The following is a 27,632-nucleotide window of genomic DNA, read 5'->3' as shown; positions in this document are numbered from 1 at the left end:
ACGAGAAGCAAGGCAGAACCATTACATATAGTTCGCTGCTGGTACCTCATAAAATGTTTGCAAGACAGTTTTGCGGCTATGTTGGTATTTTTGGAGTGGAATTCTGGAAGGTCTGACATACCTCTCTTGACAGCAAAATTTCTTGGCATACCTTTTTGTTGTACAAAATTATCTCGAAGTGCTCTTTAAAATTTAGCACCCGTCTCCTACAACAACGTTATTTTGTTGCATTAGGAGAAAAATAAAATTTAAAACTATATATTTTGTCATGTAATAATAAGTAGTGTATTGCCATTTGTTGTGATATCTTTTGTAATATTTTTGATCTATCATTTACACATCTTGTGTTTATTAGGTCCTTTAATGTGATTTTTTGTTTCTTAAAAGAAGAAAACGTAAACACTAATTTACCACATAAATAAATGTTTAAAACAAATAAGACTAAATTAAAAAAATGTAAAATAATAATTTAAGATTACAAAATTAAGAGACACCTTTTAAAAATTTAATAAAGTACCATATCAATAAGTTTGAAAAAAATAATAATTTAGTGGCAATGGGAGAGGGAAATGAGTTTCCAGTTTTCTATCCAAAAACAACCTGATATTTTTTTTCTACTACACAACAAGAACAAGGTAAGAACCATAAGCCACTACTTCAATTTCAATTTCAATCCAACACCATAATCATCGTCTAGTTTTCTCTCTTTACTCATTCATGTGAATATATCATCAATTTCAATGGCTCTTCTACCCACTCGCCAGCTTCACCCATTTCTCGATTCATTTCACACTTCTCCTAACTTCAATTCTCTCCGTTTCTTCACCTACACTTCTTCTTCAATCCACAAAAACTCCACTTTCAAAACACCCATTATCAATTTCACTTATCTTGCTTTCAAAAAACCATTTTTTCCTTGCGAGAGTTTCTGCACTCATACCTGGTTGAAGCGTTGGAATGAACCCTCTTCTAAACACACACGTCCAAAACCGCCTCGTGCTATTCTAGGTTATTCGAGCTCTGATGATGAGGATGTTGGTGGTAGTAGAATGGATAGGATTGTTGAGAAATTGAAGAAATTTGGGTATGAAAGTGATGGGGTTGAGAATAGAATAGATGAGGGTGATGTGATTGAAAAAGGGTCAGTGGAGGATATATTTCATGTGGAAGAAGGAATGTTGCCTAATACAAGAGGTGGGTTTTCGCCGGAATCTCCATTTGGGGTTGGAAGGTTTGGAAGTGGTGGTGATGGTGGTGGTGGAGAAGTGAGGTTTCCTTGGGAGAAACCGTTGGTGGATGAAGAGGTTGAAGAGAGGAAGAGTTTGAGGAAGAAAAGTAAGACTTCTATGGCGGAATTGACTCTTCCTGAGGCTGAGTTGAGGAGGTTACTTAAGTTGAGTTTTATGAAGAAGCATAAGACAAGAATTGGGGGTGGTGGGGTTACTCGGGCGGCTGTTGAGAAGATTCATGAGAGGTGGAAGACATCTGAGATTGTGAGGCTTAAGTTTGAAGGTGATGCTGCTCTTAACATGAAGAGGATGCATGAGATGTTGGAGGTTTGGTTTTTTACTTTTAGATTCTTGTTTATTTAATAAAGTTTGTTCTCTTTGGAATACTTTTGCATTGTTGGAGCTTCATGAAGTTCTTGATACCATTACTAGATAGACTAACCCAAATTGTATGCAATATTATATCATGTTTTACTTTACATGAATTGAAAAGGTTTTCTACACAATGAGAGATAGCACAATAACCCAACAATTGTGTTATTTGAACAACTAAAATTCGATAACATTTGCAGTATGTTATCAAACTCCGTCGGAATGTTATCTCGGCACAGAACCGCAAAACCAAGAAAACCACATTAAGGCCGTGTCGTTCTGTCCCAGCTGACTGACTCGGCTGGAGCAACCGCGATGATGAGTTTGGAGTCAGAATGATACCACTCTGAAGTGGTCGCTGCGGCCGCGTCAGCTGTATATGATATTACCCTTAAATTTTTTAGGATAGCAAGGTTATTTTTTGAATTTTATTGGCATTTGGAAGTATGTTTTGCTTATGGCCATTCAGCTCCCATTCTGTTCCCTTTTTGGGGATGGCCGAGCCGCGACGCTATCCGAGATTGAATAACATAGCTTTTGCTACACTTGTAGATTCACGGTTAATCACATCCAAATTTGTGGTTGATGAAGTTAAGTTGGTGGTTGATGAGTTTTGGTACTTGATATATCCATTAACCATCTATTAAACATAATTAACCACTTATTTGAATTGCGTTGTTGAGTTATGAGATTTTAGATAAAAGGGGAGAGAAAATAATCAATATTTGAAATAATATTGACACTCAGTTGAGACTCATTTGATACAAAAGACTCAATATTAATCCCTATTTATAAGGACGGGATACCTAGACTCAATCTAAACACATCAAATTATAATAAAAATAAGTAATATAAAATCTGATCCTAAGAGAAACTCTAAATTAATATAATAGATACTATAAGATTTTATGTAATAGTCTAACATGTGTTAGCCACTTTAAATGTTCATTGGAGTCTCTCCAAATGTTCTTTTATAGCTCCATCTCTGACTATCAATAATTGTTGCTATGTTCTCTCATTTATTCTTGATGCTAAATTCAGAGAAAAACCGGTGGTATCGTGATTTGGAGGTCTGGCAACTCCGTTTCTTTGTACAGGGGTGTGAGCTACAAGGATCCTTCAATACAACATAATAAACAGTTATATCGTAAAAGTGAAAACTCATCGAAGTTTCTACCAACGTCTTCTAATAAATTTGCAGTGAAACCTTCTGAATTTACTTCAAATTCCGAGACAAATACTTCATTGGAAAAATTGGAATCTACAAATGATCATAAAGAAAAAGTCAATCGTCCAAAAGTCAGTTATGAAGATGAAGTAGACAAGTTACTTGATGGTCTAGGTCCTAGATATACAGATTGGTCTGGATGTGAGCCATTACCCGTCGACGCAGATATGCTTCCTCCAACTGTTCCTGGTTACGAACCTCCTTTTAGAGTTCTTCCTTTCGGAGTGAGACCGACACTTGGTTTAAAGGAGGCAACTGCTCTACGAAGAATTGCTAGGGGACTCCCTCCACATTTCGCATTAGGTTTGTCATCTTTTTCCGTTATGCATGTGAAGTTTAGAATTTCATTATGATCGTAAGTTAATCATGAAATGTAGGTAGAAACAGGCAGCTTCAAGGTTTAGCTGCAGCCATGGTCAAATTGTGGGAAAAAAGTTCTATTGCAAAAGTTGCACTCAAACGTGGTGTGCAGCTAACTACTAGTGAGAGAATGGCAGAAGACATCAAGGTGATTAATCATGTTTTTTTTTTCAATTCCACTGATAAAATTTGTTGACTCTGTTTTTGTAGCTTCATTTTTTTTAGCACTTTGTCAATGTTCATGTATCCTTGGTATGCCATTTCCTAATGTTCACATTATGGATAACTAAATAATGTGCATTGATGTGTAAAAGTCGGTTAGATTGTTTTTGTAATTAGCTTGGTGTAGGATGGAATTTGATGCTAACATAAAATATCAGTAATCATAATCAGTATCAAGTTGTAGGCTTTTTAACACACATAAATGCTCGGGTATCTTGTTATATGCATTTGTACTACATTATGTGATGATTTCTTGATGAATATTTTTTTTTAATTACCGGATGCAGAAATTGACAGGTGGCATAATACTCTCTAGAAATAAAGACTTCTTGGTCTTTTATCGCGGGAAGAATTTCTTATCACCAGATGTCACTCAAGCTTTGCTAGAGAGAGAAAGAATGGCAAAAGCAATGCAGGATGAGGAGGAGCATGCCAGATTGCGAGCGTCATCATTGATCTTATCAGCTATTAATACATCAGAGTTGTCAGCAGAGGCTGGGACTCTTGGTGAAACTTTGGATGCAGATGCAAAATGGGGAAAGACGTTGGATGAGCGTCACAAGCAAAAAGTAATGAGAGAAGTAGAACAATTACGGCACGCCAACCTTGTTAGAAAGTTAGAAGAGAAGCTTTCACTTGTAAGTCCTTCCAGTTTATGTATGAAGTCAATACCCATATTATCAACTAGTCTAAAATCTTAGTTATAGCAGTTAGATTCGTTTGATTTTTGAACGTGTTTAAGAAGACTCTCTCATATAGACTCTAGACATTCCTTATTTTAAATAATATATTACAATTTTAGTGGTACCGGAGGTTTTGCTATTCTTTACATGATTGTGATCCCTGGATTTTTGCTTACCAGGCCGAAAGAAGGATAAAGAGAGCTGAAAAAGCCCTAATGAAGGTGGAGGTGTCTTTGAAGCCATCAGAAAACAGAGCAGACCCAGAAAGTATAACCGATGAAGAGAGATTTATGTTTCGCAAATTAGGATTGCGGATGAAAGCTTTCTTACTTATGGGTAGAGCTCCATATAGATAATATTTTCTTTACTCTTTGTTAGGAACACTTTGATTCACTTCACCTCTTGCTCTAAGGGTTCTATGAAAGAAATCAAATAGAAAAAGTTTATGTTAAGATTAAATCTGAATCCTGATAATGATATGTGAGGGTAATTTAATTATGTGGTTTTATAATGAATGTAATCCATGGTTTCAGGTAGACGTGGAGTATTTGATGGTACTATCGAGAACATGCACTTGCATTGGAAGTATCGGGAACTGGTCAAGATAATTGCGAAGGCTAGCAACTTTGAACAGATTAAAAAAATTGCACTAGCTCTTGAAGCCGAGAGTGGTGGTGTTCTAGTTTCAGTTGACAAAGTTTCAAAAGGATATTCTATACTTGTTTACCGAGGAAAGGATTACAAACGTCCTTCAATGTTGAGACCGAAGAATCTTTTGACAAAGAGAAAGGCTCTAGCACGTTCAATTGAGCTTCAACGACATGAGGTATGCATTCAAACTTATTTCTTATAGTTTCAATCTTCATGTAGATAATGTACTAAAATTTATGAGTGAATAATCGATGAAAGAAATGTTCCTGTATATGGTTGTACTTTTATTATTTGTTCCAGTATGCTTTCATTATTTTTCGTGTTCATAATAAACGCTCCTTGCTTCATTTTGTTGACAAACAGGCACTTTCGAGTCACATTTCAACTTTGCAAAGTAAAGTGGAGAAGTTAAGATCCGAAATAGTATGTCATACTGATCTATACATTTTTTACATCTCATATTGCAATCTAAGTTGAATATTATAAGGAAACCTCTGTTTGCTGATCTTGTTCGGTCTGGACCATTTTTTATAGGAACAAATAGAAAAACTAAAGGAGGAAGGAGATGAAGATCTGTATAATAAATTAGATTCGGCTTATTCTACAGACGATGATAGCTCAGAGGTCTTTCTCTCTCTCCCTTCCTGGACTATAGGAATTCATGAAACCATATTTCATTTTATATTTGTGTTAATATTTATATATGTAGATGGAGGACGACGAGGAAGGAGATGAGACATATCTTGAGAGCTACAATAATGAAAATGATAGTGAAGTCGAAAATGATAGTGAGGTTGAAAATGATACTATTAATTTCCAACCTGAGGAGTTTGCCTCACGTAGTTGAAGGTCAAGAATCACAGTTTTATGGATTCATGACACTTATGTAAATCATCAATGGCGATTGCAGCTGATTGAGGAAGAATGTAGTAGCTCGTTCAGATCAAACAACTGAAAAGTTCATTTGGAAGAATGTAGTAGCTCGTTCAGATCAAACAACTGAAAAGTTCATTCTCAATTCAACGAGATTTTGCAAGTGGACACTGTCCTGAATGTAATTGCTTATACAGTATTATGGTTAGTATAAGATGTATATGTATACACATTTGTTGGTATGAAGTTCTCTAAAATTGAATAAGTTAAGGGGTCTGTTAACATATGATGATTCTTATAAAAAAAAATCTGCTGATTCTGATGTTTTGTTTTTTTAAATATTGAACAGAAATCGTTTTTCCAAACACAACTCACATAATTTTTACAAATGCATTTCATTTGCACCAATTTAGAAGAAGCATTTTCTTGTCTTAGTAAATCATAGAATTGAAATAAACAAATTTTTTATAGCATCACACTTCACAAGATAGTAACACTTGGTTCTGGCAGAAAAGTCATATTTTCCTGATTGACTTCTCTATTTTATGAATGGATTTCCTTAGCTCTTTCTGAACACTAGACCTTGAAGATGACAGAACAAAGTCATTCCAAACAGAACCAGGTTCCATTAATGGACTAGGTTCCATGTGAAGTTCACAGATGGAATCAGCTTCAGCATTCAAATTTGCTACATTGTTCAAGCTTTTGATATCTTCTGGATCCACTAGTAGATTGTGATCACCCTCTTTCCACCCTATAAGCTGCTTTTATTAATGAAAAGCAAATTACCCTCTTGACATTTTAATAATAACAAGAGAGAAGAAAAAAATGATTATGTTTACCTTTGGTGGAGCCCCAACACCATTTGTGCAAAACAGCCTTGCATTATCAACAAGTTTGCAATATTTTGGAAATGCCTTAGCAAATCTTTTGTGAGATTTCAATTGTGAATTTACCCTCACTGCCCTCCCTGTCATAATAGCTCTCCTGTTAAAGTTCCAATTCGAAATGTTAAATGATATATCATAACCAAAAGTCACACTACCAAAATATAGATATTTACCTAATGCCTCTAATAACTGCGAGATAGCCATCACAAACCACACCAACTAGCTCAATTCTGTAAGGTTTGTAACTGAGTTGTTCTGCTTTAGAATTTTCTGCTTGCTCTTCGGTCTCATTCACTTCCTCCCAGTAATTTTCAGTAATTGTTCCATCCTCTGCTACTTTATACCCTACCCCCATTCTGTACTTACATTTGTGAACATTTCTTGCCATAGCAATAGTCTGCTCCAGAAAAGGCTCCCATGATAACGTACCGTCCATGATCACGTCTCGTCCTTTGTTTAGAGCCGCCACTAGTAGAGACGATGCAGCATCAATGGAAGATTGATGTACCTGTTCAGAGTTGGACCAGTTTACAGCATACTTATACAATGACCATGGTAACATTATATGAAAGTGTTGACAATTGACATAGAAGCTTACCAATTCAGAAGTTTGAAGCATGTCATCATGGTGACCCCTAGAGTTAAGGGTTTTATATATAACATCTCTCTCCTTAAAAGCATCTGCCTCAACAACCACTGCCTTTGAAGATGCTCCTAACCAAAATGATCTGCCAAAGCCATTTTATTCATCACACAATGATAATCCAGTGATAGTAGAATTAGAATGGATGGTAATACTTACTCTTTAAGAATGTCTTTAAGAACGGTGCTCTTTCCGGCTCCCATGCCACCACCCATGAACAATAGCACTGGACTCCTCTCACTGAGTTCCTTCGGGACCATGACTCCTTTACCGCCGTCATCGATTACTCTCATCTCTGCTACCAAAGTAGAAAACACTCTTGTCAACTTTAGATTCTTGGTTACTCTCTCAAATCTCTGCTTCCTGTCAAATGTACATCACTTAGTGTCATTCTCACTTTACTATAACAAATTTGAAACTATTTGAAGGAATCACAAAAGAAAATTACCTTGTAGCTGCCAATAGAATTTCTTTCAATTTTGTTTTGTGCTGAGACTGAGTATTCAATACCTATAATTTAGATAAGAAAGAAATACTCAATACTCAACAACACTTAACATGCAAGGGAAGAATAATGGAATGAATGGAAAGTGAACCTGACTAATAACAAATGGAGCTTGTTTCCAGTGAAATGCAAAGTAACTGAGAATGCATCTCTCAAACTCATCAACCAGTTTGACATAGAGAGATTCAGAATCTTTTTCATTGGCAAGATATTCAAATATGCTTTGGTCACAATCTTTAGATTTTTGTAGGTATTGTTGGGCAAGTATGCATAGCTCTGGGACCTCACTATAATCTTCAAATCCCATTTGCCTTGCTGCACACTCACACATACAAGCCAATGTAAAACTATGAATTCATCAAATATTCAGTTGTAAAATAATAGATTCTTGAATCATAAGCCTTATTTTTTTAGGTGAAATTTCTCAACCATATTTCAATATTATTTTCATTTATAATATTCACATTGTGTAATTACACGTTAAAATCTAAAAGAAACAATATTAAAGAAATATTTTGTACTATTAATAATAATTTTTACTAAAATTAATATATATTTAATTTTTTTGAGTTTTTAAAATGCAAAATTATTTTAATAGAAAATTAACTTTTACCAAATGCCTCTTTTTGACAATTTTACTCCAAACATTAAATATCTAATATTAGCCTATTTGAGAAAAACGTTAGAGGCCCTACTTGTTGATGAACATTACTACTTTAGACAAATATTAACATGTGCTGTGGCCGGCCCTACTTAATGATGAAGATAAATTGGATAAATAAATAATTGTTCCAAAATAATTTTCCTTTTATTTTTTTATTTTTTTTACTATTAACAGTTTTTAAACAATCTTTTTGGGTAAGAATATCTTATCTATGATTTGAGCACAACAAGTAACAACCTTACATTTGTGTTGTAAACTTTTTTTTTTGAATGAAAAAGGAATGACCATTAGCTAGCCAGCAAGAAAATTCTCAAGAAAATAAAAACACACATACCAACATAGTGGGAGAATTTTTCTATCTTTTCAATACGTCCAGATTTTGATCTATCCGCTTTAGGAATGATCTTATCATCTACAACCACCGTTGAAGCTTGCTTCCGGTAGCGCGAGGCGGCGGCAGCAGCAATCAAACCAGCAAAGGAGGCAGCCAGAACATGTGTGAGGCGGATGGCTTTGCCATAACCATCTGAAAAACAGTATATGTTGAAGTTGTAGTTTATTCATGTTATTATACAAACATAATATTTATGTAGTGTGGAGAAAATGAAAGAGAAAAAAAATACTACCTTGTTCCATCTTGTTGGAGATTTTCAATCAGAAAGACAATTTGACTAAGCAAATAAAGAAGCTATGAAAGTCTAGTTAGTTGGCTGCATTCATTATTTGGATAGCTTAATTCAATGGAATGGAACAACTCATTGTTCCATTATTTAATATACTCACTCATTTCTTCAACTTATATATATATATATATATATATATATATATATATATATATATATATATATATATATATATATATATATATATGAGTCATATAATATGACACACTGATTGAGTAGAGCTTAGCCAACACAGCTTTTACATTTAAAAAACGTTTCTCACTGTAGCCTTAAGTTAAGGCGATATAATGTGATATCATAATATATAATGTGACAGGGACACATTGTGAATTTGTGGCTAAATATTAGTGCAAATTGCTTTTTTATAGACAAAACACAAATTTGGACAAACACCAATTTAGATACTTTATATATGTGATAGTGATAGGAAGTTAAAAGCAATAAAAAGTTCTAAATTTTAATTAGAAAAAAAGGATAAGGATGAAATTAAAAAATAATAAAAAGATATTTTTTTTATTTCATTTGATATATTTTAATGTGTTAAAGAAACTATCGGTATAATATATGAAATTGAAATTGTTGATTACATCCCATGCATTACTTATTTAGTGAAAAATTTAAAAATCCTCCTTTCGCACGATTCAGTGTTTGAAATTCCGAAGTACTACAACACAATAAATATCTTTATTAAAATCACGTAAATAATATATTCGGATTACAAAATTCAGATATAAAATACAAACATTAAAATCCATACACACCATGTATTACAAGAGAGATGTATTGTCTAAAAAAAATAGGTGTGTGCGTGTTCCTCTACAAGGACAACGAGACTCAGAGGTCCTAGTAAGTATATTATACGAAATGGGTTAGGGCTAGCCCCTGTCAGCGAGTAGCACTTTTTATGGTGGTTTTTGAGAGTATTGAGGGAGCCAACTCACGTGAGGCGAGTGGTCCTGATGATGATTGGCAATGCTAGGTTGTAGGCGGACGGTTTGAGCGATGTTGCTAGGGTTACTCAGAGCAGGGTGTTCTTTGAGTGGTGTTTGAATGTGTAAGTAAGTAAGTGTTACTTCGGGGCTATCTTTTCTCCTTTCTAGGGAGAGATATTTATAGAGGCTCTTTTGGGCCTGGGTTGTAGAGTTAGTGGGAGGTTTACCCTAGCTTCGTGACCAAGGAATGTGGTCATGAGAGGACTTGGTTTCCTTGAATTGTGAGGAGAGTGGTTTCTTCCTTTGACTAACCATTTGTCAGTTAATCATTGTGGGTCCATATCATCACTCACATTTATCGGACGAATGGACACTGGGAACCCTCCTTGGGCGACCTTTTCGTGCAGCTTCTTGGCCTCATTCGGGTGGTCGGTGGCTTCGAAGGACGCCCAGCCCTTCGCCACTTTGTTGGCCTTCCTTGCTTTTACCTAGGCTACTCTTTAATGGGGTCCAACAAAAATATAACACTACATAGTCCCTCAGGCACGGGGGCTTGTCAAAAGGCAAAGTGTTTAATAGATCTCTCTCACACACACACACACGCACGCACGCACGCTCACACACACACACACCCCCTCACACACACACACAGATATATATATATATATATATTCTTGTGCAGAACATTAATTTGATAACTCTTTCAAAGCTAGTTAGATAGAGCCACATGAGAGTCACACACCCTGATATGAGACAATTGAATGTCATTTAATGGTCATAACATTCAAATATTCGATTTTTATGGAATTTAAGGGACATGTTTAGACGTGGTGACGTCACAATGATAAATTCCTTTAAAGGTAAGTATGTGGTATCTCGACCATGGGCGACTTATATGGTGTTTCTTGGTGTATGGCCGCCAAATATTCGACATTTGTATGACATTCATATATTACGTGTTGGATAATTAAAACAGTCATTCCTTTGTAATATTGATCATTTCCCATAAGTGTTTCTTCGTATTATGATATTTTTGCTATGATTAATCAATGGTTTAAGATTTAGTGTCTTTAATAGCCTTAAGAGGCAGCAAGGACCCCCACATAGGAATCCAACATGTTTAACAGGCTTAAGAGGCAACGAGGACTCTCACATATCGATCCAACATGTTTAATAGTCTTAAGAGGCAGTAAGGACTCCCACATAGAGATTCAACATGTTTAATAGTCTTAAGAGGCAGCAAGGACTTTCACATTGGAATCCAGTGTGTTTAATAGCCTTAAGAGGCAACAAGGACTCCCACGTAGGGACCCATCATGTTTAATAATCTTAAGAGGCGGCAAGAACTCCCATGTAAGGATCCAACATGTTTAATAGTCTTAAAAGATGGTCATGACGAGGTTCTTCCATTTCTCCGTATCTTGCAAGTAAACTAGCAACAATCCAACAGTTATATAAATAAATGAGGGCCTCATTAAAAACCGTATATTGGTTTAACAGTACCGGAAAATAATGCATCTACAAAAACATTATTACCCATACAAACATGTTCGAGAATATAACTCGCCTAAACCAAATAAATGTTAAACAAATAAAATGATTACGCAATTTTATTAATGAAGGAGTGATAACATTAATTTTATTAGAATATTTCAACTTTTAAAATGATAGATGGAAAACTGAAGGTCAAAATATTACGATTCCTTCACCCTGATATGAGACAAGAGAGGTAGACACAATTGAATGTCATTCAATGATCATAATAATCAAATAATCTATCATTATGGAATTTAAGAGACATGTTTGGACATGCTGACATCACAATGATAAATTCCCATAAAGTGCGGGTGCAATTACAACCCTATAAAAGTATCGGTACAATCACAACCACACAAAAATATTACTATTGAATTTTTAAGGGTTGGAAAAATATTTGGTATATCGAATTTTCGCAATTTTCAATAAACCAAAACCACACACTGGATATTTTGAATAATCCGATAAAAATTTATACTGAATTTTTAAAAGCACTAGCAAATTTTTTCGCATTATTAAAAGGAATTTTTTCAAATCCTACCTTCTATTATGTTATGTTGTACGATCCTATCTTATAAACATGGCCTATACAACCCTATCTTATAAAGGGCCATATCGTCTAAGATTAGCTTTAGGTATCAAAATTTTAGGGAATTTCTTAATACACCCTTAGAGGGGTGAAATAAACCTCTGAAAATTTGAAAAATATTCTTCGAAGATGCATCTCCGAAGGCACCCTAAATCAATTTTCAAGGTGTTTTGGAAATACATCTCCGAAAACACCACTATTTCGTAAAAAAAAGGTGAATTTGAAGGTTAATATCAGAACCATGTCCTGGTGGTAGGATACAAGTTCTAGGGTCCAAATTGCTCCAAATCTTCTATAAATAGGGTCTCCAAACCATTTCTTCAACTTCACACACCACTAATACATATGAGCCAAACATCTCCTCACCTTGCTTTTGTCTACTTCAGCGGTGAGATGTCGTCACTTCAATTTAGATTCTCCGAGGACACGCCTCTCGTTGAGCTGAGTACCATACTGAATTCTCACCTGCAATATCCAGAAAATCGAAAGGTGGTCAAGCTCGAATATCATTCACCCTCACTTGACACTGAAGAAAAGATAAAGTTCTCCCAGTTTCCACTGAAGACGGATGACGATTTAAAGGTTATGTGGAGTACTTTTCACTGATACTCTACTAAGGGTCCGATTGAAGTTGATGCGAAGCTTCAAAGATCGGGAGAAGATGTTATCAAAATGTTGGAACGTCCTCAGCTACCTGTTTATAACAATATGTAATGTTAAATTTCTGTTCCACTTTCTATGTAATTTCAAATATCTATGTTAAACCTATGTTAGGTTGCTTTGGTTTTAAGATTTTTGTTTCTGTTTGGTAGTCAGTGTTTATTTCAGATGTGTCCGCAAGCTCTCATTTGTTACCTTCGTATATACATCTCCGAACCTATTTGATAAAAAAAAAAAAACTGAAATGTAATGAGTTCGGATATGCATATTCGAATCAATGAGATATTACGAATTTCACCAAGGACCCCTAAGCACCCATAAGGGTGTATTAAGAAACTCAAATTTTAAATCTAAAAAATTGTAAAAAAAAAAAAGAATTTATAAAATATAAAATATTTCATATTTATAATAAATAATTTAAAAAATGATTGGTTAGAAAGAGAAGAGTCCATATTTTAAATGACTATTCATCAAATAAAAAGTCAATATTGATTTTTTTTTGCAAAAAAGTATTGGATACATTTATATACAACAGTCAACAGGCAGTTCAGTAAAGTCAAATACAAAATATATACACTAATTACAGAAAATTTTCCTTAATATATGTGAAAAGTCCATAAAAAAACATCTATTCCCTCCATCCCCTTTTATAAAGACCTTAATCACTTTTCTGAGACACATTATAAAAAGGGATGAAGGAAGTAGTTATTGTTTTGTAATGGATTTTTCTATTTTCTGAATGGATTCCTGTTTTGTAATGGATTTTTCTATTTTCTGAATGGATTCCCTTAATTCTTTCTTATCATTTGACCTTGAAGGAGAAAGAACAATGTCATTCCAAACAGAACCAGGTCTGACAGTATAGTTGTATTCATTATATAGTTCGTAGATGGAACCTGCTTCAGTATTCACATTGCTTATCGTATTCAACAATTTGAGAACTTCAGGATCCACTTGCAGGTTGTTGGAATCATTCTTCCACTCTATTATCTGTAATATGCAGTACAACTAAGTTTACCCTTTTGCCATGTTAATGCTAATCAAGTGTAAAATCCACAACTCCATCAAAAATATTATGCAAAATTGTTTGTTACCTTTGGTGGACCAGCAACAACATTTGTGCAATAGAGCCTAGCACTGTCAACAAGTTTGCAATATCTTGGAAAGGCATTAGCAAATTTTTTGTGAGATTCCAATTGTGATTTCACCCTCACTGCCCTTTTTGTCACGATAGCCCTCCTGTCGAAATTTCAACGAAAAATGTTAACTATCATATCTACAAAATCCATTTACAATTTAGCAAGTTAGCTGAATTCGCAGGCAATTATTACCTAATGCCTCTAACGACAGCAAGATAGGCATCACAAACCATACCGACTAGCACAATTTTGTAAGGCTTTCGAGTGTGCTGTTCCGTTCTATAATTTTCCTCTGGTTGGTGTTCTTCTACTGCCTCATTCACCTGCTCCCAGTAATTTTCAGTAATTGTTCCATCTTTAGCTTCTCTATATCCTGGCCCCATTCGATACGTATATTTGTGAACATTTCTTGCCATAGCAATAGTTTGCTCTAGGAAAGGTTCCCATGCTAAGGTACCATCCATGATCACATCTCGCCCCTTATTTAAAGCTGTCACTAGCAGAGATGATGCAGCATCAGTGGAAGACTTATGCACCTGTTAAGATTTTGATGACAAGCTAATTAGGGAATACACTGAAAATAGTAACATGAAAGTTTCAGACAATAGAAGCATACCAGTTCAGCACTTTGAAGCATTTCATCATGGTGACCATTAGAGTTAAGAGCTCTATATATGACATCACTCTCCTTAAAAGCGTCTGCTTGAACGACCACGACATTTGAAGCAGCTTCTGACCAAAATGATCTGCCAAAACCATTTAATTAGGGGAGAAACAAGGAAAAAAGGTGAAGGGTGCCAAAATTTAACACATGTCATAAGATCATTTTTTTCTTATTTTGGGTAGACATGGTTCATATCATTTGCAACAATTGGAATGAACAATGATCTATTATATGGAAGAAGTAGAGTTAAGGTAATAATTACTCTCTAAGAATGTCTTTAAGAACAGTGCTTTTTCCAGATCCCATGCCTCCACCCATAAGCAGCAACACTGGACTCCGCTCACTCTGGAGAATGGGGACCTTGACATCACAACTTTGAGAGTCGCCCTTTATTGCTTTAATCTCTTCAACCAATGTAGAGAACACTCTTGCCACCTTTAGTTTCTTTGTTACTCTCTCAAACCTATGTTCCCTATAAACATAAAATAGCACCATATTTAATTACTATAACTTATTCAGCATTAATCATTAATATCTCAAACAGAAACATTGCATCAACGTTGTTTAAGGAAATTTACACTTAGTCTAATAATCATAAACGTTGTTTGGCTTGGATTATAATTACTTAAAAAAACACGGATACTGTTTACTATAATCGATTTACGGTGTTAAAATATTTACACTAACATTGCATCAAAATCCGGGCTTAGGTTCTCATTGTTATTAAAAGAAACATTGCATCAAAAATAAACTCAAAATTAGATATAAATTTACCTTGTGGCTGCCAAAAGAATTTTTTTGAGATTTATTTTCGTCTGGGACTGAGTACTTAATACCTATGATTAAGACAATTAAAACATAAACATATTAACATACATTTATCTATGTCAAATAAACAAAAGCATGTACCAACTTTCTAGTTACTATATTTCCCAAACTAAAAAATTCTTTCTTAAATAAATGAATTGGTGTTTTCATTAAAGAATTATTTACCTGACTAATGATAAATGAAGCCCGGTTCCAATGAAAAGCAAAATAACTGAGGATGCATCTTTCAAACTCATCAATCAATTTTGCATATAGTGCATTAGGGTCCTCTCCATTTGCTACATATTGATATATACTTTCTTTACACCCTTCCGAGTTTCTCAAGTAGTCCTGTGCCAATCTGCACAACTCTGGAACCTCGCCAGCATCTACAAATCCCATTTGCCTAGCTGCAAAGACAAATGTACAAGTAGCCATGGTATCAATTATTCGACAATAAAACTTACACTTTCGAGACTTTCATCATATTCTTCTATTCCTACGACCTTTTTTTACTCTCTTGTTTGAAGTTTCAATAAACTCATAGTAGCAACACAAATTCATCAAATTCACGGCCAATGTAAACATGTACTGAACTAAACAGAACAAAACAAAGTAAAAGTAAAGTAACTAAGTAATTAACTAGCTAGAGAAATTGAGGGCAAAGAAGAAGAAGTTACCAACATAGTGAGAGAAACTCTCAAGCTTGGCAACATGGCCCGACTCCGTTTGATGTAAGTAAGGAATGATCTTCTGCTGGTCTACCATCACTGAATTCTCGCCGATTAATCCGACGATGGAGGCTGCCATAACATGTGCGAGGTTGCTCATCACATTACCAACACTACCATCTGAGAATCAATCACAAAAATTAACAAAATATAAACTGACCATAACGTGTTTGTGTAAATGCCTTAACCAAAATAAGTAAGTACCTTGCAATTGCAGCTGCATGTTGTTTGAAGATTCAGAAACAATCATAGATCGGTTATATTGCGGTGGTTAATATGAAATTATGAATAGAAACGGGAATTGGGTGGATGAATAAATAGATTATCTTGAAAGGTAAAGAATGATAAAAAAAGAGACTCTACTGTGATTAATGGTCTCGCCAAACACGTTCATCATCACTTCTTAGAAAATGGGCACTTGCTTTTTTGAATTCATTATAATAAAAAGCTGATGTTTTACATCGTCCCACGTCTTCTGATGACGTTTTTTTTTTGTGGTTGAAGGAATTGACCACGTTTTTACTCTGCGACTTCTTGATTGGTTCCCGATGCTTACTCTCCTATAGCTTCAATAATTCATAATCTTGTTATATATACGTCCATCTTATAGATATTTCATAGGATTTTTCTATAATTTTAAGAGAGAATACACAACATTAAAATAATTATACACCAAAGAAGGGTATTCCGGCAAACCAAAAAAATATTTTCAAATTATTCATATGACATAGGATATTAGTTTTAATTAAACAAAGGTGTAAAACTATTTTAAAATAATTACCCCAACTGTTCTTGATGTAAATGTCATCATCAGCTTGCCGGTCACAATTTTAGGTTGCATCCACTTATGATGTCCACATCCCATAAAAGTAAAATAAAAGGGAAAAAAGTAAGAAAAGAATATTAAAAAAATAAAAATGAGAAGAAAGTGAGGAGAAATTTTTAGGTCAGCACTCCGGTACCCATCAAATTTTATGGGGTACCGGTACCCATGTGACATGTAATATTTTGATTGGTCCACTTAATTTATATTATTAATATTAATATTATTTTATTATAAATAATTATTATATTAATAAATATTATACAGAAATTGTAATATTAACCCAAACAACTTCATTTTCTCTTTTTTCTCTTTCCTAATTTTCATTCTTTTCAAACAGATTCTTCTTTGCAACCGCCGACTGGCTTCCTTCTTCCTCTTTTTCTAAAGTTCTCCAACAGCACTTCATTGAATACCATAAGAGAATCTCTCGCAGTTACCGACGCAATCACACTTTATAGAACGCCAGAAAACAATCTCTCGCAGTTACCGGCGACACATCCTTCTGTCACACCTCTTCTTTATCGAATCGCCCTTCGTGGTTCACATGTCTGAGCATTTCTTCTGATGCAGTAAGTATCCATCATTTTCTCTTCAATGCTTCTTCCACTGAACCCTAGAAAGTTGCAATTTTTTTGATAAATAATTTTTTTTTATAACAGTGTTAATCTGTTTTGTGTTTGTTGGCGTTGATTGATTGTAGGAATAGGAGTTGAGGAAGCTGTTGAAACCAAAAAAGGACTTGCAGCAAGGAATTATCAAGGTCAGAACTTGAAAACAAATGAGTCATTTATTTATTTTCTCCACACCTGCTACTCATCTGTTTTTATATTCTATGCACTTTGCTTTTTGTTTGTTTTGGTTTCGTGATTTCTTTTCTGGAAATTCTTTCACGAGCCCCAATTTCTCTACAACTTCTTTCTCCATGTAACTCTAATTGCTATCACTAACACCCCCACTTTCTCTCTCTTTTTTCAGTTAATTTCTTTTCAGAAACTCTTCTTTCTATCCTCTTGTAACTGGTTTTGGGTTTCCTCCTCGCAAAAACCCACCACTCTTCTTACCGTTCATCTTTTACCGATCGGTTTTTGGTAAGTTATTATTTCTCTTTCAATCTGAAATCTTTTTCAATAACTTTACGAATTTGATTGTTTCAATTTTTATTTTCGCTTTTATTATCGTGATTGTGTTAATTAATTAAAAGTGATTGTGTTAATTAATTGCAATTGTACATTAGAGACATGAAGTTTCCTGTTAGCTATCCCATTGCACTGTGCATTTGTTTCATGTTAATAAATTAATAATATAGAACATCTATTGTGTGAATCTTTATGTATTCTATAAATTTTCTTCTTCCTGTATTCAATTTGTGAACATATTGGAAGGGAGTAGAAGAAAGATGAACATGATCTTCTTTCTATATTTTGTAAATTTGAGTGGATAGGAGAACAAATTTGAAGCCAGGAACCACCATGGTAATCAACAACTATGAATTTAGATAGAGCTTTGCGAGTAAGACATAGTTATCATTACGGTTTTGTTGCACATAGGGTTCGGGGTCTAAGGAGCAATGGATGTAGAATCAGTTCTATATAATTATTTTACTCTCAGTATTTCCTAAGTTAATATAAAGACACCACCAACTACTGTATTGTATAAGCCTAATACAAAAAGATGTGATAAATCATATTTATTGAGCTTGTGTTGTTAAACCATAGGTGAGGTGATGTTAAAGGATGGATTCTATTAAACATTTTCAGTTTTACCACATAACAACTACCCCTCATATAGCCTTTGCTTACCCATGGATATGTCCGTCTAAATAATGCATAGGAATCACTTAAAGATGGACAAAAGAGACTAGATAGAACAAAGGGGAATGCTGAATATAGCTAATATATTTTTGTGAAAAATAACGAATATGTAAACTTTTCAATTAACTTTGTATTCTTCACCAAAAAATATTGAAAATCTAACTTACCAATTAAAAAGAAACACAAGGTAGTTTTGGGACATTCATATAGCAGTTCTCTAAATAAAAAGATCTCTCCAAAGTAAAACTCTAGCTAGTCAATTATCTGTGTATGGCTTCCACCGCTACTTCATAGGTGATGAATCCTTGATTATCACTTCCATGGTAGTCTTCAAAGAAGACAGTTATGTGTTGGTACTTCCATGGTTTTCATATTCCATTTTCATCTTACCTACACTAACAAATTCTCATGTTTAAAATACTTTTATAAATTATTTGAGAATGAAAATTGATTGATCTGATAAGAACAAACTGAGTTTGATGATTAATTTTTAAACCAGTTTGATTGACCTAGTTCTAGGACACACTTATCAAAAAGGTATTATTAATTTTTAAGAATTAAAATATAACTGAGACTGACTTGATTTAAAAGAATAGTAACCGAAAATAAAAAGTATACTTTCGTGAAAATCGTGAAAAACTTTTTCGCTCTATATATATAGCATCACTCTAGAACAAATGGTATAAACTTACACTGTTTACCCAACTTTCCCACCATTTATAATAACAACAGAAACAGTAGTGACAATTTTTTATCCACATCTTTCATGCAATTTTTAGTTTTAGAATCTCAAGTGAAAGCCATTTCAAGATTACCACAGAAATAAAATAGACATTAATGTCCCCTGCCTCATGCACCCGACTAGACCAACACTGTTATTAGCTGCTATTCTTTCCATTCAAGTTCATGGAATATGGTTAGTCATATGCAGTTTGTGATTTCTTTTATTTTCCTGAAATATTATTTAGTTTAATATTATAATAGTGAATTTTAAGATTTGATCTGGTTTAAGAAGATATCGTTTGAGATTGGTTATATGAGAACAATTAAGGTTAATTTTAGACCAATAAATTAAAACAAAATTAATGGTAGATTTGGAGTAACTGTGCTAATTTATTACCAGGGGGTATGTTGCACTAGAGGTCACTAATTTCCAAGATAAATAATTAAGTTTTGTTTGTACTATAGTTCTTTAGATTGACGATGCTAGTCGGGACTAAGGAAGTTGTTATGTTCTTTGCACTTTGCTTTTTATTTGTTTTGGTTTCTTGATTTCTTTTGGAATACTAACACTTAAGGTTGTTACTTTTTCATGTGGTGCAGACAATAGATGCGATAGGAGTAACGATTGTAAAGGAGACATTCAATTCATAAATAGTACAAACTGTGTAGCAAGCATGAATGACGGCAGAGATGCTAATGACGTTGAAGTGAGCAATGGTAGTTATGAGGATAATGAAGAAGGAAAAGAGGACTTGGATGGTCATAAAAATATTGGTGAAATCTCAGATGATGATATAAGAGATATGAAATTTGAATCAGAGAAAAAAGCTTGTGAGTTTTATGAAACATATGCAGAATATCATGGGTTTGCTGTAAGAAGAGATGAGATTGACCGTGATTTCAAAAAAAATATTATTATACGAATCATTTTGAATTTTAATCTCATTCTGTTCGAGGCGCCAAAATTCAACCAACGTGAGTGTCAAAACTTACTTTCCAAATGCTCCTAAAATACACTAAGTCTTTTATCCTTGTCTCTATTTTACTTTAATACCTTTCGACAAGGTAAAAACCACTTCACACTAAATGATACTTCGAATAACCTTCAAAGGGGTCATTCTCAGTTTGTCTTGATAAGATAGATAATGTATTTTTATGTGATTATGGACTCTTTGAACGTATGGGAATTCCGTGCTCTTGCATTATTTGTGCCATGAGGCATGAGGATATGAATGTGTTTTCGAAAAGTTTGATTCGTAAGAGATGGACTAAATCAGCCCGTGATAACCACATTTCATCGATATTTGTTGAAGAAAGTGAATCTGAAAAGCTGTTCATGTTTCGTAGAGGTGCCATATCAGCTGAATTCAATACTTCCTGTGACGTTTCTTTTAAAGATTCTGGTTCCTATAAAACTAAGTTAATAACTAAAAATAACTTCTAGAAAAGCTTCTAACTAACCGTCTCAAAAGCTATTGTTTCTGACTAACAACAACTTATAAATATGAATTACTTCTAACAATAATAAACCAAAAAATATAATTTCAAAGAATAGAATTTCATAATTTCAAACAGCCGCTTAATTATTAATTAAAATGAAACATTTCCAGTAAATCAAATTAACTGTCATTAATAAAAAAATTAAATCAAATTAATTTAGTCATTAATAAAAAAAATCAAGACTTACATAACTATCTAGAAGTGGGGGATATGGTTAGCTTATGTAAAAAAAAAATCTAATTATATTAGTATGACAAACAAATTAAAATAAAATTGATTACAGTATTAATAATGCAACGTAAAAAGAGGAATCAAGAGATTTGCATAAACAAAAAATATCTTAATTTGATGTACAATTACTTCATCACATAAAAATTTCTAATGGCATATAATTTGTGGCTGCAAAGAAAAGAGCTACAAAGTGTGATGTTGTATCATAAATTATGGAGAACATGGTTGTTTACTAATTTTAATTAATTTTTTATTAATGATTAATTAGAAGAAAAAGTAGTTAGAATAATTGAAACAAAAATTATAAAATAACTAAATAAAACAAATAATAAAGAAATGGGTGAAAAACATTTATGGAGAACGTGGTTTGCTAATTTTAGATATTTTTTATATTAATGAATTATTGAAAGAAAAATTATAAAATAATTAAATTAATTAAAATAAATAATAAATAAATAAGAATGACAAAATAGTATTTTTAAAATTTTGGAATCAAAAATTGTTAAAAGACTTAACAACTTTTATATATAAGATAAAAAATTAAAATAAATAAATGAATTTCAGTAGAAAATAAATGAATATGAAAAATATATCATTAAGAATTACATTGGCAAAAAACTCCAAGCCTGTCTTTGAGGTTTCACATGCAGTGATATATCTAGACATCACGAGGTGAGAGCATTAACTAAGCATATCAAACTGGATAAAAATAAGCAAGGAGCAATCATACAAAAGTCTATTAGTATACGCAGGTGTATCGACAACGAAGTATAATAAACAACTCTAAAAAATAAAAAATTTGGAAAAACTAAAATTGTACTAAAAATGAACAACACAAGAAGTGCTGCTGTAATATAAGGATAAAGCACACCAGGCCACACTACCGCTAAAACACCCGAACCAGTCTAAAAACCATCTGCCTGCACCAACATCTACAAGTATACCAGGACTAAATCACCCTAAAACTACAAAACAAATGATACTACGCACTTGAAATTATGGAGCTGCCACCAAGAAAAAGACCGGCACAATGGAACACTGGCAGAGCTAAGATCCAACGCAACATCGAATTGAAGGGAACAATACTACAAAGACAACCAAGCAAACGCCTCAAACTAATACAAACGAATAGATTTGAGCCTAAAAACTTCACTTGCAATAAAACTAAGACCCTGCACGAGCCTGCAAAACCTACACCAGCATCCGCATCAACATAGGACTTCAGAAGCTACACTCCTTTTCAATAACACTAAACTCTGATTCTCACACCAAAAAACCATAAACTCTTTGACACCTAATTCATGCAGGATCAAATTCTCACACCACAAACCAAATATCAAAACTCTTAAGGAAACTGACACTGCCTCTGCACTTCCAAACAATTGAAGGACTGATTAATCATAAACCGCCACAACCCTGCCAACAAACAGAACTATCTAAGCTAGCACAGTTAACAGCTCATGAAGTTGTTTTTGATTGATAGTTGATTAGATCAACTCCACTACAAATATTTGCATTACCAACTCTGCATAAACTACACCAAGAAATTGCAACTCCAGTTTACAGCACCCGCTCTGCAGAACCTCCAATGCTGCCGAAATCTGATCAGGATCTACAAAATTTTAATTCAAATTCAAGGTTGCTTGTTTGCAGGTCCTTCATATTCTCATGCATAAAGAGTGTACTTTCCCGTTCTAACAAACATCCAGCTCTTATGCCAACTCATATTCATCCTGCATTGTCAGTTACATCGCAGTTCGACTTTCTTTATACCCGATTTTCTAGATACTCAAAGATCTGAAAGTTGCATAATGTTACTTTGACCCAACTGACGCCGAATTCAATCTACTTCGACTTCCACTCAATGACTAATTTCATGGGGTCTATACCGCACTATTTCATTACTTCGACAATGATAGTCCCTGCCTCTTCCGCCAAGGTACCTGTCACATTCATACCTATCATAACTCCTGCTGCCACGTCTCCTGTAATCCTTGCCTTTGTAATCACCATGGTGCCTACAAACAATTTGACATTAGTTGATAAAAAATTCTACAAAGTCAATCATGAATGTCAGAAACACCACTTGGCTATGCGAAATTCAATTAAATAGCCACAAGAAAATTGTAAAGTGAGTACATAGCATCCTCTTGAGCATATCAACCAGAAGATAGTTTGAATGCTAGTTACAGTATATTACAATGGCAGTTAAGAAATTAGACATTCACAGGGCTAGTCCAAAGTCCAAATGACAATTAAAAGTACAATATAAGGTCTCTATAATAATATTGGTAACATCCCCCTTAATATATGTGGTACGGGATTATGCAGATTAGACAAGTAAACATTATTCCGGAGAAAATCAAACTGCATGATACATCTTGGTTGAAGTTCAAATAGCCACTAAAAGACAAGATTAAAACTGAATAAAATTCAAATAGCGACTCTTATAGAAAATATAATCAAACTTACTACCAAAATAGATATTTAAAGCAACTTTAAAATATTGCACTAACCAATTGTAGTGACAAAGTAGTATGCTTGCAAAAACTCTTGATATCGAATAAACAGTTGCAACTCTACTGATGTCATCTTCTTGTCTTACATGGATATCGGAATCCTTCAAGATGGTAAAATTCTGCTGAAATCCAACCAGAGTAATCAGCCACAATAAAATTTGTATAAGATTGCAGAAACAAATGTAGTACCTAGGACTCACATCCAGCACATTCAAAACCAACAAAAATACAAACAACAATAATAAAGACATAATCTAACCATTGAAACCAACATCCTATCTCAATATATCAAAACAATAATTACTGCAATAAACCTCATCCGACAAACATTAATCACTACAACAATTTTTTAAGGAAAAATAAAACAAGGTTTTCGTTGGTTTCAGAAAACATTATCAGAAAATATGTTCCCAAATCAAAACTTTATCATTTTCATGACATCATAAAATTAGTGTTATTATTATAGAATCGAAAATATGGATACCTCAGGTCGACGAGACTCAATTTCACTGGCATCGTTGAATTAATCACCGGAGTCATCATCATAATCGCTTTAATAATCCATGGCAGCACCATCGATGTTACCGCTGTATATATCGTCACTGTTGAGCGACTCCACGTAGTTGTCATCGTGCATATCATCCTCGGAGTCCATTGAAAAAGGAAGGAAATAAAATGTGAGGAAATTTCTGAAATCAATATCCTAAATCGGTGAAGTGAGAGAAAGGGCTAGAATCTAGGGCAAGAGAAAAGGGAATTTGGCCATACGATTTAGAAAGATTGATAAGAGGAGAAGACCGGGTTGATTATGTGAGAAAAAAAGACCGGGTTATCTCTGCAATTTATGTAAACTTCATATTTAGTTTTAAAAGAAAATTTATTAAATAAAATACCAATTAAATAATACAAATGGCTCATCTTAATTGGTCCACTTCACTTGGGTACCGGTACCCATTAAAAAAATAAAAATGAGAAGAAAGTGAGGAGAAATTTTTATTGTTTGTTAGAAATGAAAATGAAAAGAATGTAAAATATATAAAGTTAAAATGACAAAAATATCCTTAAATAAAAATAAAATGTATTTAGACCCACAAAAATTAAATACACTTTAGTTTATAATTAAAAAAATCAATTATAATGTAAGACAACATTATTGCAATGAATTACTTTTAAAAAAAAATCATAAAAAGTAGCAATTAGCTTTTGAAAAATAAAGATTATTACCGTTAAAATAAAATGTTAAAATTTTGTACTTTGTTTAATTTGTCATTTTAATAAAAGAAACACATATGATATGTTTTCCGTCCACCTTTGAAAGGATTAGTTTTTAAGTGGGTCCAATCACAAAACTTTCTTTCCTTTCCCTTTTGATGAGATGCCAAACACAGAAAAATAGAATATTCTTCAAATTTTCTTTCCTTCTTTTTTTTTTTCTATTAGTTTTTCTCAAACCAAACACAATGTAAGTTATCGAGTCGCAACTCCAAGACTATTGACACAACTTTAGATTCATAGCACAATTAGGGGTGGCAAAACGGGTCGCCCGTTCCACCCCGCCTTATGCCCGCCAAGTAAAATGGGCATAAAAGTCATGCCCGCCCCGCCAAGATGGCGGGTTGGCGGGCGGCGGGCTTACCCGCCTATTTTTATTTATATTTTTTTAATAGATTAATAGGCTTTTTTTACCTTTTAATTAAACTTTTCACTTATTTTTTAAAACAATTTTTTATAAAAGTAATTTTTTAACAAATTTACTTAAAAAATATTACATATATTTATAAATAAATGTATAAAATAAACCATCAAAAATTGCAATTACTAGAATTAACTAAAAAAAGAGTGAATTTTGGAAGAGGAGCGGGCTTTGACGAGCGGCGGGCTTTGGCGGGGCGGGTATGACGGGCGGCGGGTTTTGGCGGGGCGGGCTTTGCCGAGCGGCGAGCCTAAAATCCCAACCCAACCCGCCATTTTTTGGCGGGTGCGCGAGCGGCCCGGCGGGCCCCGGCCCATTTTGCCACCCCTAAGCACAATGCATTTGTGTTGTATTAGTTCAAAAACTGTGTTTTATATGTTATGTAGGTATAGTCCAAAAATTTTGGTTATATGTCATCTTGATAAAAAGTAATCTAAAAAGATACATATATTGAAGTTGACATATGTGTCTTTTTGTAGACTCATATAGACTAAACTCTCATATTCTCCAAAGAATGTGTTTTAATTTGGGTCTTAAACACACATATTGATGACCTTTCTCATTTGGCTCTCAACTATATAAGGAAGAGTTGAGCAAGGATTGTAACGAACATTATTATAATATGAGAGATTCATAATGAGAAAGAAGAATTTAGAAATATCTCATTGATTGAATGAATGTACAAGTTACACATTTTTCACTTTTATATGGAAAATAAGTTTGAAAAGTAGTTACAATCCAAATAACTAACGTATAGTTAGTTAGTTACAACAACTGATAACTACCATAACAAACTTTTTACATCAATCTCATAATACCCCCCCTCAAGTTGGGAGGTATATATTGCAAATTCCCAACTTGGATGTTAGATATTGAAAAGAGCTTCTTGGAATAACTTTAGTAAGCGAATTTGCTAGTTGGTATTTGGATGGGATATGGATCATCTTGATGAGATTTGTCGAAACATGTTCTCAAATGAAGTGACAGTCGATGTCGATGTGCTTGGCTCTTTCATGACTCATAGGGTTGCTTGTCATTTGGATTCCTGATGTGCTATCATATAACACTTTATTTGATGGAACATCAATGTTGAATGCCTTTAAGCTGATGATCTCGACACAATTGCTTGCTTCTTATATCTCTTGGTCACAACGGATTCACCAATGAATATGCAAAATCCAATGGTAGATTTCCTTGTGGTCATGCAGCTCCGTCAATATGCATCTGAATAAACAGAGATATGAAGCGATGGATTAGAAGAAAATACGACTCTTTGTCCTAGTGTACCCTTCAAGTATTATAACACTTGATGAACTCCATTCAAATGAGGTTGTCGAGGTTTAGCCATGTATTGAATGAGCTTGTTTACTGCAAAGGAAATATCAGGTTTGGAAATTGTCAGATACAATTATCTACCAATTATCCTTCTATATTGAGAAATATCTTTAAGCAATGGTCCATCTTCATCATTGAAACTGACACTAGGGTTCATAGGGAGAGAAAGAAGTTTAGCATCGATGAAACCTGAATCTATGAGTAGTGTTAGAGTATATTTTCTTTGGCACAAGTGAGTTCCTTTACTTGACCTGAAAATTTTCAAGCCAAGGAAGTATTTGAGATCCTCTAGAAGCTCCAGCTTAAACATACTTGGGAGAAATTCCGTATTTTCTTGGATTAAATTGCAATTTGTGTTGGAGTAAGCCCTAATAGCCAATCAATATTGGCTTAATATGCTTTTGTATCATAACCTTGATATTTATTGTTTGTTAATATATATACTTATTAGGCATTGTATTTATTATGTTATTTGTATATGACATAATAAAGTTCTTGGAATAATTAATCTATTAATGACCTATTAAGTGTGACTTAATCGTGAGACCTCATTAAACATAAGGATATTATTCTTAAAGTATCTGTAGTTAAGATTTACTGTCAAATAGGACAACAGTAATGCATAAAGACTATTATGTGAGTAGACTAAAGACTGTATCTCACAGGTCATGGATATGATATATCAAGTCTTCACATAGGTATAAATATTAGGAGTAATATTTATACTGGATAGAACCAACATGAGATAGGGGTGGCAAAACGGGCCGCCCGCCCCGCCTTATGCCCGCCAAAAAACGAGCGGGACGGGCATGCCCGCCAAATAAAATGGGCATAAAAGTCATGGCGGGTTGGCGGGCTTACCCGCCTATTTTTATTTATATTTTATTAATAGATTAATAGGTTTTTTTTACCTTTTAATTAAACTTTTCACTT

The 27,632-nt window shown here is 33.8% G+C and overlaps 3 protein-coding genes and 2 long non-coding RNA genes across 7 annotated transcripts; 2 read left to right on the top strand and 3 right to left on the bottom strand.

Annotated features, from left to right (window-relative positions):
- The first annotated feature begins 545 nt into the window (after positions 1-545).
- LOC131644334 (CRM-domain containing factor CFM3A, chloroplastic/mitochondrial) lies at positions 546-5,883 on the top strand. The gene is made up of 9 exons (XM_058914808.1): positions 546-1,556; positions 2,643-3,132; positions 3,207-3,337; positions 3,699-4,049; positions 4,274-4,430; positions 4,628-4,920; positions 5,109-5,168; positions 5,280-5,369; positions 5,455-5,883. The coding sequence occupies exons 1-9, from the start codon at positions 741-743 to the stop codon at positions 5,590-5,592; spliced, it is 2,526 nt and encodes an 841-aa protein (XP_058770791.1). The 5' UTR covers positions 546-740; the 3' UTR covers positions 5,593-5,883.
- Positions 5,884-5,934: 51 nt separating this feature from the next.
- Positions 5,935-9,104, bottom strand: LOC131644335 (calmodulin calcium-dependent NAD kinase-like). Its single transcript, XM_058914809.1, has 9 exons — positions 8,947-9,104; positions 8,655-8,846; positions 7,748-7,971; positions 7,600-7,661; positions 7,311-7,514; positions 7,107-7,236; positions 6,682-7,016; positions 6,461-6,605; positions 5,935-6,379 (listed from the first exon to the last, which is right to left on the bottom strand). Exons 1-9 carry the CDS (start codon positions 8,954-8,956, stop codon positions 6,134-6,136), a joined length of 1,548 nt encoding a protein of 515 aa, XP_058770792.1. The 5' UTR covers positions 8,957-9,104; the 3' UTR covers positions 5,935-6,133.
- A 2,873-nt stretch (positions 9,105-11,977) lies between these two features.
- On the bottom strand, positions 11,978-16,625 carry LOC131644333 (calmodulin calcium-dependent NAD kinase-like). Of its 3 annotated transcripts, XR_009296395.1 has the most exons (11): positions 16,266-16,625; positions 16,011-16,181; positions 15,517-15,740; positions 15,298-15,359; positions 14,786-14,995; positions 14,476-14,605; positions 14,052-14,395; positions 13,815-13,959; positions 13,617-13,710; positions 12,657-12,754; positions 11,981-12,525 (listed from the first exon to the last, which is right to left on the bottom strand). XR_009296395.1 is itself a non-coding variant. In XM_058914807.1 (10 exons), exons 1-10 carry the CDS (start codon positions 16,309-16,311, stop codon positions 12,747-12,749), a joined length of 1,434 nt encoding a protein of 477 aa, XP_058770790.1. In that variant the 5' UTR covers positions 16,312-16,625; the 3' UTR covers positions 11,978-12,746. The 3 variants fall into 3 exon arrangements, 2 of the variants coding, with proteins under 2 accessions (XP_058770790.1, XP_058770789.1); XM_058914807.1 differs by having other exon boundaries at positions 11,978-12,754; XM_058914806.1 differs by lacking the exons at positions 11,981-12,525; positions 12,657-12,754 and having other exon boundaries at positions 13,187-13,710.
- Positions 16,626-17,207: 582 nt separating this feature from the next.
- Positions 17,208-20,496, top strand: LOC131618011 (uncharacterized). The gene is made up of 4 exons (XR_009288715.1): positions 17,208-17,456; positions 17,588-17,647; positions 17,863-17,975; positions 20,022-20,496. It is a non-coding gene; the product is annotated as an uncharacterized LOC131618011 (long non-coding RNA).
- Positions 20,497-21,685: 1,189 nt separating this feature from the next.
- Positions 21,686-24,506, bottom strand: LOC131618003 (uncharacterized). The gene is made up of 3 exons (XR_009288714.1): positions 24,156-24,506; positions 23,669-23,793; positions 21,686-23,170 (listed from the first exon to the last, which is right to left on the bottom strand). It is a non-coding gene; the product is annotated as an uncharacterized LOC131618003 (long non-coding RNA).
- Positions 24,507-27,632: the final 3,126 nt, after the last annotated feature.

Source organism: Vicia villosa, linkage group LG1 (assembly GCF_029867415.1).
Source record: "Vicia villosa cultivar HV-30 ecotype Madison, WI linkage group LG1, Vvil1.0, whole genome shotgun sequence".
Lineage (NCBI taxonomy): Eukaryota > Viridiplantae > Streptophyta > Magnoliopsida > Fabales > Fabaceae > Vicia > Vicia villosa.
Note: the sequence above shows the minus strand (reverse complement) of the source record. Positions and strands in the feature narration are given on the sequence as shown.